Raw genomic sequence first — 14110 nt, 5'->3', positions numbered from 1 at the left:
ACTTTTATCTGACACACCTGTGAACTATAAACTATATTTTCAATTATTTTTACTTGTTCTTAATATTTTACTTTAGGAACTCTGCTTTAAATGACAGTGTATTTATACATATTTGCATTTGAGTTAATGTTAACTACTATGCAACTAATAAAAAAGTATAATGTGCTACACACACACACACACACACACACACACACACACACACACACACACACACACACACACACACACACACACACACACACACACACACACACACACACATGTTTGTTTTTGTGAATTGTGGGGACATTCCATAGACCTAATGGTTTTTATACTGTACAAACGATATTTGCTATCACCCTACACCTTCCCTACACCTAAACCTAGCCCTCACAGGAGACTGTGCATATCTTTACATTCTCAAAAAAAAAAAACGTATTCTGTATGATTTATAAGCCTTTTGAAAAGTGGGGACATGGGCAATGTCCTCATAAGTCACCCTCTCCTTGTAATACCTATGTCATACCCATTTTATTACACAAATTTGTGTCCTGATATGTCACAAAAACAAACACACACTATTTACTAGTCACTATGTGCAGGAAAATGATAGACTTGAAGGTGGACTGCAGTAAGTATTGAAACAGTGGCTGTGTCTGAGACACAAAAGCCGATTATCAGGTTTTTATCTGCAGCAGGTCTGCGGTGTGTTTTTTGCTACACAGCACATGTCAGTTCTGGGCTGTTTGCTCTGCTGTCTCTGGTGCTCTGAGGGCCGTCCGGCGTCTCTGAGGACATCCTATAGCACTTACACGTTACTACATTACTGAGCCACGCTCTGTCTGAGAGACTTCAGCAGAGCAGATAAAGGTCATCGTCATCCGGCTCCACTGACCACAATCACAGAGCGGACAGTAACACATGGCTTCAGCTCACATCTACAGACTCATGTGCAGATTTATGTGTCATTATCAATGTAAATAATCATTTCATTTTAACAAAATCACTATTTATAGCATTACTGGAGCTCAAACAGACTTTGAATGCAATGTAAATCACTTTGGATAAATGCATCTGCCAAATGCATAAATGTAAATGCACATTTTCTTGATGCATTCAGTAAAACTAAAATGCAACTGCTTCAGTATTTGTCAATAATGCATTTAAAAATAGTAATTGTTCAAGTAACGCATATGTGTGTCTGTGTGTGTGTGTGTGTGTGTGTAAATAAACACCTATTTGCTGCTTATTAATAGTTAGTAAGGTAGACTAAGGGCTCTAAAATATGGTCAAGCTAAATAATAATGTGTGCTTTATAAGTATTTATAAACAGCCAATATGCTAGTGATATGCATGCTAGTTTATAGTGAGAATTGGTCCTTAAAATGTAGTGTTGCCAGATATTTATGAGATCTTACCTGAATTAATCTCCATCATTAAATGACAGTAACATTGAAAAATGTCTTGCAATTTTCAACATATCAAATTATTAAATATAAAGGTCTTTATTGGCATCAATGGTTCTATAAAGAACCTTGAACCTTAGTCGAAAAAGTTTCTTTAGGTTTTTAAAATGTTCTTTGGGGAACCAAATTGGCGTCATTACTGCAAAAACACCCTTTTAAAACATTTATTTTTAAGAGTTTGTGAGAGGAAATGAAGAGAAGTCTAACAGTGCTTTGAGAGTACGTCTTTGTTACGTTTTCATTTTTGACATAAAAAAGAAAGTGACACAGGTGTTTGTTAAATGAACAATATTATTGTACAGTACAGCGTGGCCAAAGTGATATAATATACACAATGAGTATCTTGAGGAGAAACACAAAACCCTTCGTCATTTTGAACATTGAGGGACCAATTCTGAGCTTGACATGCTGCGTTAGAAGCAAATAAATAAATGACAACATTTACAGATATGCATCTTTTCCTTTTTAAACAGGGAATGGAGAGGCACAAATCAACATTCACGCCGCTCACATGGTTACATGTTTTTGGGTAGATGATGAATGTGAACAAGTGTCCCATTGTCAAAAAAGTAGAAAAAAAGCACCTAAATCTGTGCACCGAACAGGACGTGGTAAGAGTGTAGTGTGCTTTGGTGGTTAGTGTGGTTTACGTGAAGCTAACCTAGTTATCTAGCAGTACCAGATGCTGTTACCATCCACCGAACCGCTTCCTGACAACAGGCTAAATAAAGGGCACTACGAAACAGTATTTACAGGATGTCCAGACGTGGATGAATGATGAGGTAGCTACGTGAATGTTGCATAAATGTTCATTACCGTACGTCCATCTCAAGTGCAGGACTAACAGATGTTCATAAAACACTGCGGTACAATTGCGTTACATTATGAATCGTGTTCTAGCGTATTCCAGAAAATCGTAGGTTGAAGCGTTTGCGTTTATGTCGTTCAGATGTGCGCTGCTTTGGCATGGTTTCAGTCAGAATTGATCCCTAATGTGAATCCACACAGTTGCGCTGCATATAAAATGAATCCCTGTATTATCTTCTCTCTCGCTATCTTGTCTGGTGGGGTCGAGACTGTGGCGGGTTCAAGTTTTCTGGGAAAAGTCCTCAGTTATTCAGAGAGAGATTGGACCTGGGGTGTGTTTTCCAGACACAACTTGCTGCTTAACCACAAACTAGTTACTGTTTCCCAAAACTGTAGTAACATGGTTGGACATGTCATTGATAACCAGTGTTGGGGAAAATTACTTTTAACAGTAATGCATTACAATATTGAGTTACGTTGCTTAGTTATTTTTATGGAAAGTAATGCATTACGTTACTTTTGTGTTACTTTTTAAATCTGGGCAGGGCTTGTTTGTTTGTTTTTAATATAAAAAGTTGTATTTTTGTCAAATGTAAAAAACTTTTTACACCAAAAGCCTCAGGCTTAGAGAAAAGTAAATTGACGTCTGTACAGTAGACCGCAGATGAAAAAATGTCAACTCTTCAGCAATAAAAAAAGGAAAACACATGTTAGATTATCTTGAGTCATTTTTGCTTATTAGTATGGATGAATTGGATCATCGAAGGTCGGCAGCAAAGACATCGGTTAATAAAATGGGATTAAATACATAAAGGATATTTATATTATTTAACATTTAATTATTGCAGGTTTGCGTTGAATTTCAGTGTTTTTATTCATTTTGAAGAACACTGTATCTGTTTTTTTAGTGAGTGAGATGAATTAATGCATGTTCACATTTATTCTAGAACTAAAGTAACATCTTACTGACAATTTCTCTCCACATGGGGACAGAAGAGCTTTTAATCAATAAATGGGGGGAAAAGTAACTGGTGTTACTGATTTGAAAAAGTAATTCAGATATTTTCTTGTCAATTAAAAAGTAATGCATTACTTTAATAGGTACTTGGAAAAAGTAATATTATTTTGTCACTTGCGTTACTTGTAATGCATAACCTGTTGATAACAATATAGGCCTGTTTTTAATAAAGAGTAACAACGAGTGCTAATGAATCATTTCAAGAGCGCAAATAATGTGGTCAGATTTACTCCCAGCAGGCACTGGACATCAATATAATGTCAGGTTGACGTTGAACCACAATCTCGGACAGTGTCAGTATTTGATATTAATTTGATGTTGACTTAATGTTGCATTTTGGTTGCACAGTCTAAAAATATCAAAACACCAACATCAAATGTTCTTCAAAATGGTTCTTTTTGGATCTGTTCACTGAAAGGTTCTTCTATTGCATCATTTATTTTTAAGAGTGTATGTTTGTGAGAGGAAATGAAGAGAAGTTTAACAGTCTTTCTTACGTTTTCATTTTTGACATAAAAAAGAAAGTGACACAGGTGTTTGTTAAATGAACAATATTATTGTACAGTACAGCAAGGGAAATAATACTCAAAAAATCTGTTTGATGTCAGTATTTGATATCGATTTGATGTTGGCTTAATGTCAGATTATTAAAATATAAAATATCAACATCAGCTGACGTCAGTATTGGACATCAAATAAACAATGAGATTAGTCGTTGATTTTTTTGTTAATTTTGTTAATGTGACCACACCTTTAATGTCAGATTTTTATAGTTCATTTACACGTACAACAAAAAGCCATTCATTTTTTATTAAATATACAGTATGTAATTGATTTAAATTGAATGGTTCATTCAGTCAAGACTCTATTTGTGATCTTCGTCATTTTGCTTTATTTGATGTTTGATTCATCGCAGGTTCACTTTTATGTCACACTCTTCAAAAATGGCACTGATTGTTGAAATACCAAAATATATAGATTGCAATGTAAGTAGCATGCTTGCAGCCATGATGTAGAAACCCAGAAGCGACACTTGGATGTTTTGGTCTACAACGTAAATCACACACTAATGGACCAAACCCACTTTTGAAACCAATTTTACAGCATTTATGTTTATAAAAATAATAATAAGTAACCGCTTAAGAAAATTTGGGAGTGTGAGTGTGTGCAGTTTACATTGTAAAGAAAAAGTCCAATTATTGTCAAGTTATGTTGACCACAGACCTTATTTTATTCATGAATTGAAAAACCCAATTGTAAAATCTGGAGTCTTTGACGTCACGGCTGCAGCACTCCTTTGATTTAAATGCAAGGCTATAGAAAGCATCTTATCTTGCCTAATGTGCAAATCAAGCATTATCCATTAAAGTCCACGTCATTTTAACAAGACGCTTCTAACTGAAGGTCAAAAGTGGTTCGGTTTTGGAAAACACCAAATCGCTAAGCTATGTTGGCAACAGTGTTGGGGAAAGTTACTTTTAAAAGTAATGCATTACAATATTGAGTTACTCCCTTAAAAGGAAACTAATTATATTACTTTTTATGGAGCATAATGTGTTAATGTGTTACTTTTTAAATCTAGGCAGAGCTTGCTTGTTTGTTTTTAATATAAAGAGTTACATTTTGGACAAAAAAAGCCTTTTCACACCAAAAGCCTCAGACTTAGAGAAAAGTAAATTGACGTCTGTACAGTGGACCGCAGAAGAAAAAATGTCAACTGTGAACAAATAAAAAAGAAAAAGAAAACAAATGTTAGATTATCTTGAGTCATTTTTGCTCATTAGTATGGATGAATTGGATCATCGAAGGTCGGCAGCAAAGAAATCGGTTAATAAAATGGGATTAAATACATAAAGGATATTTGTATTATTTAACATTTAATTATTGCAGGTTTGCCTTGAATTTCACAGTTTTTATTCATTTTGAAAAACACTGTATCTGTTTTTTTAGTGAGTGAGATGAATGAATGCATGTTCACATTTATTCTAGAATTAAAGGAACATCTTACTCACGATTTCTCTCAACATGGAGACAGGAGAGCTTTTAATCAATAAATGAGGGAAAAGTAACTGGCGTGACTTATTTAAAAATTAACTTATTTTCTTGTCAATTTAAAAGTGATGCGTTACTTTACTAGTTACTTGTAATGCGTTACTACCCCCAACACTGATTGGCAATGACTATAGTTGTTTTTGGGAAACACACCCCAGAACTCAACTAAACCCAAAGGTCCTTCAGTCACAGTATCGAATCCCGACAGCGCCACAGTTCACTTCAAGTAAATGACATCGGTAGCGTACGCCGACGACCCGGTCCACTCGATGACAGATCTAATGTTTGTCGGGCGCGGGATAATCCTAATTGATATCTCGGACTAACGGCCGAACTGTCAGGTGGATCTAGGGGTAATAAGCTGTTTATAGGGACGGCGAAGATTTGAAGGCCGTTTTCGAAGCGACGCTTTTGTGTCAACATGAGGTCAAACACCCCTCCTGTTCAATCTGCTGTCATCTTCCAAGACCTAAAAATAAAGCTGGTGATAAAGACCCGCACCTGCCGCCCACCTTCATTTGGATACATGGCTATAAAAGTCCTGGCAGGGTCCGAGCAGATGATGACGGGCACCTCGTTTCCTCCTCCGGTGGCTTAACAAGCCCAAAATAGGCCGTTTGACATATGGGCATCTGATTGTTTGAACACGGAGCGTCCTGGACTTCTGCCACGCGTCGTAAATCCTTTGAAAGCTCGTCCCCCTCCACCCACCGACTACATTTAGGCCAAAACATCAACGACAACAATAACAAGTAGTTTAAAAAAGCAGTACAGTGCAACACAAGAGGTGGGCTCTTCTCCTCGTCCTCTCGCCGTCGGCTCGATTTATTGCTGAGTTACTAGAGTAAGATGACTGAGATCCCGGATGAGCGTGTCACGAACGCCGTCCGCCCGGGATTCAAGAAGAGGTATTTTCAAGGACGTCAGCAAGTTCACATTTAGGGAAGAACCGGCAGCAGCTTCCACGTCCGGTCTCGGCCAAATCCTGCGGCTCGCCGCCATGAATATTTACAAGTCCTCAAGGTGTCCTGGCGCTCGCTCGCGGTCGGACCGAGGTCGTTGGCGACACGCACGGAGGGTTAGCGGAACGAAAAATGACTACTCACTCTGAAATGACTTACAGTTTCTTCCATCATATATAAGCACAGATCGAGAACAAAAAGCATTACTGTACAAGTACATAGTATTTGTTATAGATTTTTAAATTATTTTCCATTTATATTTATGCTTTAAACCAAGTTATTTTTTTTTTTTTCAGTTTCAGTTTCTCAGGTCTTTAAAAACGTCTCAGGCGGACGAGAGACGAGCGTCCCGCAGCCCACGCGTTCGTCGGAAGAGCGTCCGTCCTCCGCAGTCTCTGCCACGCCCCGCTCGCCGTGGCCTCCGTGATGTCACGCCACGAGCGGCCAATCAGACCTTGGCCTCCAGCATTTCCAGGAAGAGTTTGTGCATGGGCACCTTGCCCTGCATCTTGATGCTGTAGAAGTGCTGGATGGCCTTGGTGGCCGTCTGCCGGAGCAGCGGCAGCGTCATGAGCAGCTTTCCCGCCCGCCGAGGGTCTTCTGTGTGCTGACAGCTCTCGTAGTCCTGCAGCGCTTCGTGAAGGGCGTCCTGGAGCTTCTGAACTGACTCCACATCCTCTATGTGCATGGAGTCTGTCACCAGAACAACAAACATCACATATGCTGAGTACACATAATGAAAATGCACCAAACACACAGCCAATATGCTGTATAAAGCAAATGCTTTTCTTACATTGATTTTTTGTCTTGTTTCCAGCCAAAATATTGTAAAATTCTTAAATCAAGAAGGATTTTCTAGACGAGTAAAAATGATTGCCTTGTTTTCAGAAAAAAAGTCAAAGTTAAGTGCATTTTTGCTTGAAACAAGCAAAACAACTGCCAATGAGGTACAAAAAAGCTTATTTTTTGTTTGAAATAAGAATTTTTGCTTACCCATTGGCAGATTATCTCACTTGTTCTAAGCAAAAACTCACTTAATTTAGATTTTTTTCTGAAAACGAAGAAAATAATTTTTACTCATCTAAGAAAAGCATTTTTTTTGCAGTGTTGAAGCACGTTTTACAAAAAATACCATTTCAGGCTTGATGCTTCAAAATTTTATTACATTACATTGTTTGTCCTGTTCTTTGTAAGTAGAATTAATCATATGTGACCCTTGACCAAAAAACCAGCAATAGCCAATAGCCAAAAATACTTTTGTCTTTTCTTTTATGCAAAAAATCATTAGAATATTAAAATCATGTTCCATGAAGATATTTTGTGAATTTCCTACCGTAAATATATCAAAACTTAATTTTGAGTAATATGCATTGCTAAGCATGTAATTTAGACAACTTTAAAGCATTTTTCTCAATATTTAGAATTTTTTGCACCCTCAGATTCCAGATTTTCAAATAGTTGTATCTCGGCCAAATATCGTCCGATCCTAACAAACCACACATTAATTGAAAGTTTTTTAGCTACTTTTCAGACCAGTTTAAAAATCACCTTAACCGCAATGAAATAAAATGATACAATAATTACACTACCGTTCAATAGTTTTGAGGTCACCAGGATTATGGGGACAGTAAAGACAACATTTAATATATTACAAAATATTTCTATTTCAAATAAATGCTGTTCTTTTGAACTTTCTATCCATTTATGAATCCTGGAAAATAAAATACAAACAAAAATATTGGGCGACACAACTGTTTTCAACAGCGATAATAATATTTCTTAAGCAGCAAATCAAAGGATCATGTGACACTGAAGACTGACGAAATGATGCTAAAAATTCAGCTTTGATCACAGAAATAAATTGCATTTTAACAAATATTCTTAAATTTCACAATATTACTGTTTTTTTTGTCACATAAATGCAGCCTTGGTGAGCAGAGACTTCTTTCAAAACATTTAAAAAAAATCTTCCTGGCCCCAGACTCTGACAAATAAATACTTTTTAAATAAATATTTCTATTTTTTGTATTTTTGTCTTGTTTTCCAGTATAAACATTTTAAAATCAAGAAACACTTGAGATGCACAATGTCTTAAGATTTTAAGTCTTGTTAACTGAAAAAACAAACTTAAACCAAAATGAGAACAAGATTATTTTTCTGACTCTGTTGGCAGATATTTTTTCTTGAACTTGAATAATTCGAAAATTTTTTTAGTTAATACACTGCAAAAAATGCTTTTATTTAGATTTTTTGTCTTGTTTCCAGCCAAAATATCTAAAAATTATGAAATCATGAAGGATTTTCTAGACGATTAAAAATTATTGTCTTGTTTTCAGAAAAAAAAAACAAGTCAAAATTAAGTGTGTTTTTGCTTGAAACAAGCAAATTAATCTGCCAATGGGGTAAAAAACCCAAAACAAAACAAAAAAAAAACTTGTTTTCTGTTTGAAATAGGATTTTTCTTAACCCATTGGAAGATTATTTTGCATGTTCTAAGCAAAAAATCACTTAATTTTGGCATGTTTTTTCTGAAAACAAGAAAATGATTTTTACTCGTCTAGAAAATCCATCTTGATTTAAGAATTTTCAGATATTTTGGCTGGAAACAAGACAACAAATCTAAGTAAGAAAAGCATTTTTTGCAGTTTAAGACTTAATATCTTGTCATTTTGCTTCTCAAGTGAATGTATCTTAAATTAAGACAGTTTAGATATTTGCACTGGAAAACAAGACAAAAATACTGAGGAAAAACAATGTTTTGCAGTGTTCAGCAGAGAAACAGACTGAAGACCTGGACTCTTGTGTGTGTGTGTGTGTGTGTGTGTGTGTGTGTGTGTGTGTGTGTGTGTGAGGTGGAGGTTAAAAAAACACGTCTGAAGAAACAATTTCCTTGCAATCCATCAGAAAGAGCCTGTCGATACGATTGATAAACTGCTAATTACAAAATCAATGGCTATGAATTTTCACAGCTGTCAGACAGCGGCAGTCCCGCGAGAGCCATCGGACAGAGCGTGTCTCTCTCTCTCTCTCCCATCGCACCTCTCCGCAGAGCGCCTGTCATCCCGCGCGCGCCAAAGTCCACCATCAGCATTTTCATTTTTCAGCCAGACAAAGAGAGACAGCGGACGAGACGGCAGAATAAAACGAGGCGGAGCGCGGGCCGCATTGATCAGGCGGGGACGGGGCCTGCCTTCTGAAAAGCCAGCTGTCGATATGGCCCTGTGTCTTCTCCCCCGAACAGACGAGGGCCATCGCTCGCTGATACTCATTCCATTCGACTTAACACATTTTATTGACAGCCCTGGTGTTCCTAATGAAATGCTAAATTTATCTGTGGCGGCGGCCGGGCCCCGTGGCTACCGTTATGGAGATAGAGAGAGAAACGGGGAACGCGGCCACACGGAAGGCGTTCAATTAAAAGCTCAACGCTCTCTCACGCTCTTGTTTCCGCTGGCTTTATCTTTACACGGGCTGTATCCGTCCACGGGGCTCATGTCAGCTAATGCACGCATGTGTGAGTGTCCTCCGATATAATAAAGCGTACAGTTGGAAAGTGTGCATACTGTAATGCCGGGTGGTTCAGTCATTGCATGTGGCTCTTTTTTGAGGTGTTTTAGCGAATGAAAATAAAACTTTACAGTAGCTATTTTGGTTTTGGTTTGAATATAATTTAATTGAAAGATGGTATTAATAAAACCAGCCACTGTTAAGTGAGATTCTCTGCAATTCCTTTGTTAGATCTGCTGTATGGACCTGCACTGTAAATGTAAAATCTGAATGAGATGTTGTGACATTTTACTTGAACTTTTAATGTTATTAATTATTACATTATTTACGTATTATTTAAGGGATTTGAAATTTAGGCTAATTGATTTTTGTGCAATTCTTGGCAATCAGTGAACTATGTATGCGATCAAGAGGAATATGATGCTAAAACATTTACCAAATAAATAAAATTAAATTAATTAAAATAATCAATTTATCTCAAAATGTGACAAATGTGGCAGTTAATTTATTAAAGAAAAAATATATATTTAGTCTCTTCTACTCACCAGGGCTGCATTTACTTTGCAAAAAATACAGTAAAAAAGTAATATATTATTACAATTTAAAATAGCTGTTTTCTGTCTGAATATGTAGTAAAATGTCATTTATTTCTGTGATTAAAGCTGAATTTTCAGCATCATTACTCCAGTCTTCAGTGTCACATGATCCTTCAGAAATCATTCTAATATGCTGATTTGCTGCTCAACAAACATTTTTGATCATTATCAATGTTGAAAACAGCTGTGCTGCCCAATATGTTTGTGGAAAATGTGATACATTTTATTTTTCAGGATTCACAGATGAATAGAAAATTTGAAAGAACAGCATTTAAAGAGGCTTATTTTATATCTTATTTAGTATTTTGTATTGTTTCTAGTCTTAATCTTTTATTTTATTTTTTTATTTGAGGTGCATTTACTAGATAAGCAAAATGACATAAGATATTTAGTCTTGTTTTAGGCAAAATGCACTTTAAATGCAAATTATCTGCCAATGGAGTGTTTTACTTACCCAACTGGCAGATCATTTTACTTCTTTTAAGCAAAATGCACTTAATTTAGTTTTTTTCCCCCCTGGAAACAAGATTAAATATGTCATTTTGCTTATATAGTAAATGCATCTTCATTTAAGAATTTTTAGATATTTTGACTAGAAACAAGACAAAAATACTAAGTAAGATTATAAATGTATTTACTGGCACTTTACACTGCATGAATGCTTTTCTTACTTGTTTCCAGCCAAAATATCTAAAAATTAAATCAAGAAGGATTTTCTAGACAAGTAAACATTTATGGGGTAAGCAAAAAAAAAAAAAAAAAAGAAAAAAAAAATTTCAAACAGAAAACAAGATTTTTTTTCCCATTTTGACTTTTTTTTTTTCTGAAAACAAGACACTTTTTACTCAAAAAAGCACTAATTCCTTTAAAAAAGTATTAGTATGTGTATACATCTAAAGCTGCTGATACCTGAGTTGGCGAGTGCAATGGCCTTCAGCGTGACAAACTCCTCTTTCTCCACCTTGAGTTTCTTGTACTTGCGCACAAGCTGTAGGATGGACACATAGAGGTCCAGCAGGCCCGTGAGCCGCGAATGTTCCTCGTCCATCACATAGTCCTCCGCGTACACCAGCTCATCCTCGTAGGGCAAAGAACGGAAGACGATGCTGAGGATCAGGATTTCCATCCATGCACTCTGCAGTAGACTCATCTGATCTCCAAGAGACAGGCTGGAGAAACCTGAGCAAGAGACGAGATTGTTTTTTATTCATCAACAGTGTTGGGGAAAGTTACCTTTAAAAGTAATGCATTACAATATTGAGTTGCTCCCTAAAAAAGTTACTAATTAGTTAACTTAGTTATTTTTATGGAAAGGAATGCGTTACGTTACTTTTGCGTTATTTTTTAAATCTGGGCAGGGCTTGCTTGTTTGTTTTTAATATAAAAAGTTCTATTTTTGTCAAATGTAAAAGCCTTTTCACACCAAAAGCCTCAGGCTTAGAGAAAAGTAAATTGACGTCTGTACAGTAGACCGCAGATGAAAAAATGTCAACTCTTCAGCAATAAAAAAAAAAGGAAAACAAATGTTAGATTATCTTGAGTAATTTTTGCTTATTAGTATGGATGAATTGGATCATGGAAGGTCGGCAGCAAAGACATCGGTTAATAAAATGGGATTAAATACATAAAGGATATTTGCATTATTTAACATATTTAATTATTGCAGGTTTGCGTTGTTTGTGTTGTTTTTATTCATTTTGAAGAACACTGTATCTGTTGTTTTAGTGAGTGAGATGAATTAATGCATGTTCACATTTATTCTAGAACTAAAGTATCATCTTACTCATAATTTCTCTCAACATGGGGACAGGAGATCTTATTCGAAAAATTAACTCAGATATTTTCTTGTCAATTAAAAAGTAATGCGTTACTTTATTAGTTACTTGGAAAAAGTTATATTATTACATAACTTGCATTACTTGTAATGCGTTACCCCAACACTGATCATCAACATTCTGTACTCAGTTTCCTGAATGAAGACAATATAATACAGAAATACTAAAGTAAAAACAGGATAAGGGCATTATCATTATGTGTTTCCTCTGACAGCTGTCAATAACGTGTGCAGCTCTTCTCGGCGACCCCGTTTGCACATCACAGGCGTTGCGATGATTAAAATGATTGCTTTACAAGTAGACTAAAGCAGCGCTATCTGCCCCGCTCGCCATTAAAGAGCCGATAGATTACAGTATCGATCGACTCACCCCGCCACACCTGACCCCAAACTTTCATATGAATGCCGGCATTGAGGCAGAGATGAGCGGGCGATGTCTATCTGCCGCCGGCTGACACTTTGGAGTGTTTGTGGGCCGAGAGACAGAAAGAGCCAGAGGAAAATAAGAAAGCGGCAAAAAAGGGGAAGCTGAGTGTTTAATTTCCTTTATCGGGTGGGCGAACAGCGGCCGGGCGTGCTGGAGGATACATTAATTAACAGATTGCGATCAGGACCGCGGGGCACCTGACAATGTGAAGAGGGATCAATAAGGGCCTCGGAATGGAGGTGGCGGGATGAACGGGAGCCGCCGGAGATCAGGTCCTCCATGCGTACAGTCAAACGTGTGCCATTAGACATCATCTTTTTCTAAAAGAAACACTTCAACCTACTATACACAGAATGTAAAAGACTTCAGTGATGTGGGCTCAGGATTGGGTAACATCGAAGTGATTCATATGCAAAGCACATTGATTAGCGCATGAATGCCACATGTCTGTCACAGCCTTCTTTGACAAAACAAAGGGCCGGGTAGCGATGCCTAAACATGAAACACTACACTGTAGTGTTACACAGGATATTACATGAGAAGGAAAGATGGTACTTGATTCTATTTATTGAGAATGGAGCTCAGATTATATTATTTTAAAACAAAATATTACTATACTACTAATACTACTACATTGCAAAAAAATTTTTTCTTCCTTAGTGTTTTTGTCTTGTTTCCTAGTATAAATATCTTAGGATTCTCGAATCAGAATGCAATTACTTGACAATCTTAAATCAAAGGCTAAACACGATTATTTTTCTTGCCCCATTGGCAGATATTTTTGCTTGTTTTAAAAAAATTCAGGTAATTTTTTCACAAAACAAGACATAATATCTCAAGTCATTTTACTTGTCCAGTAAATGATTCAAGAATTTGTAGATATTTATACTCGGAAAAAAAGACAAAAATACTAAGGAAGAAAATCATTTTTTGCAATGTACTTACAAATGTCAGGTTTGATTCATTGTGTTACTTTGATATTGATTATTTGTAATTATTTGTAAAATCTGCTAGCAATTTTTAAATGTAAATTGCTTTTAAAAATGTTTTCAGTGTATATATTATAAAACAGATATTATAAAATTTTCCTTTCCTTTCTTTTCCTTTTCTTTCCTTTCCAGATTGTTATAATAAATTCTGATTGCGTTTGAAAATGAAATACTAATGCATATTTTATAAGAAACCTCAAAAGTTACTTTGCTTGAAAAAAAAAAGCTTATGGTTACTTAGAAATTTAAGTTAATGATTAGTTAATAAAAATAAAAAAATAAAAATTAACAGCTCTACAGAAGACAACCGTGTCATTAATGAGCTCAGTTTAGTTCATTGTCAATTTAATTTAGTTTAATATCAGTTCTGATCTTGCAGATAGTAACTATCATTATTCAGTTCAAATTGTGTTCTCATCCAATAAATCAATAATATTATTGAATATTTCTATTAATTGTATTTTAAACCC

The 14110-nt window shown here is 36.0% G+C and overlaps 1 protein-coding gene across 1 annotated transcript in view; it reads right to left on the bottom strand.

Annotated features, from left to right (window-relative positions):
* Positions 1-1660: 1660 nt before the first annotated feature.
* esrrb (estrogen-related receptor beta) overlaps positions 1661-14110 on the bottom strand; it is a 76832-nt gene continuing 64382 nt past the window's right edge. The window contains exons 6-7 of the mRNA XM_073827065.1: positions 11300-11569; positions 1661-6980 (exon numbers count right to left, since the gene is read on the bottom strand). Of these exons, the coding sequence (XP_073683166.1) occupies positions 6736-6980; positions 11300-11569 (515 nt within the window). The 3' untranslated portion in view covers positions 1661-6735. The remainder of the gene's footprint in view (positions 6981-11299; positions 11570-14110) is intronic.

This window comes from Garra rufa, chromosome 21, assembly GCF_049309525.1.
Source record: "Garra rufa chromosome 21, GarRuf1.0, whole genome shotgun sequence".
Lineage (NCBI taxonomy): Eukaryota > Metazoa > Chordata > Actinopteri > Cypriniformes > Cyprinidae > Garra > Garra rufa.
The sequence above is the reverse complement of the archived record's forward strand: the minus strand, read 5'-3'. Positions and strand labels throughout refer to the sequence as shown.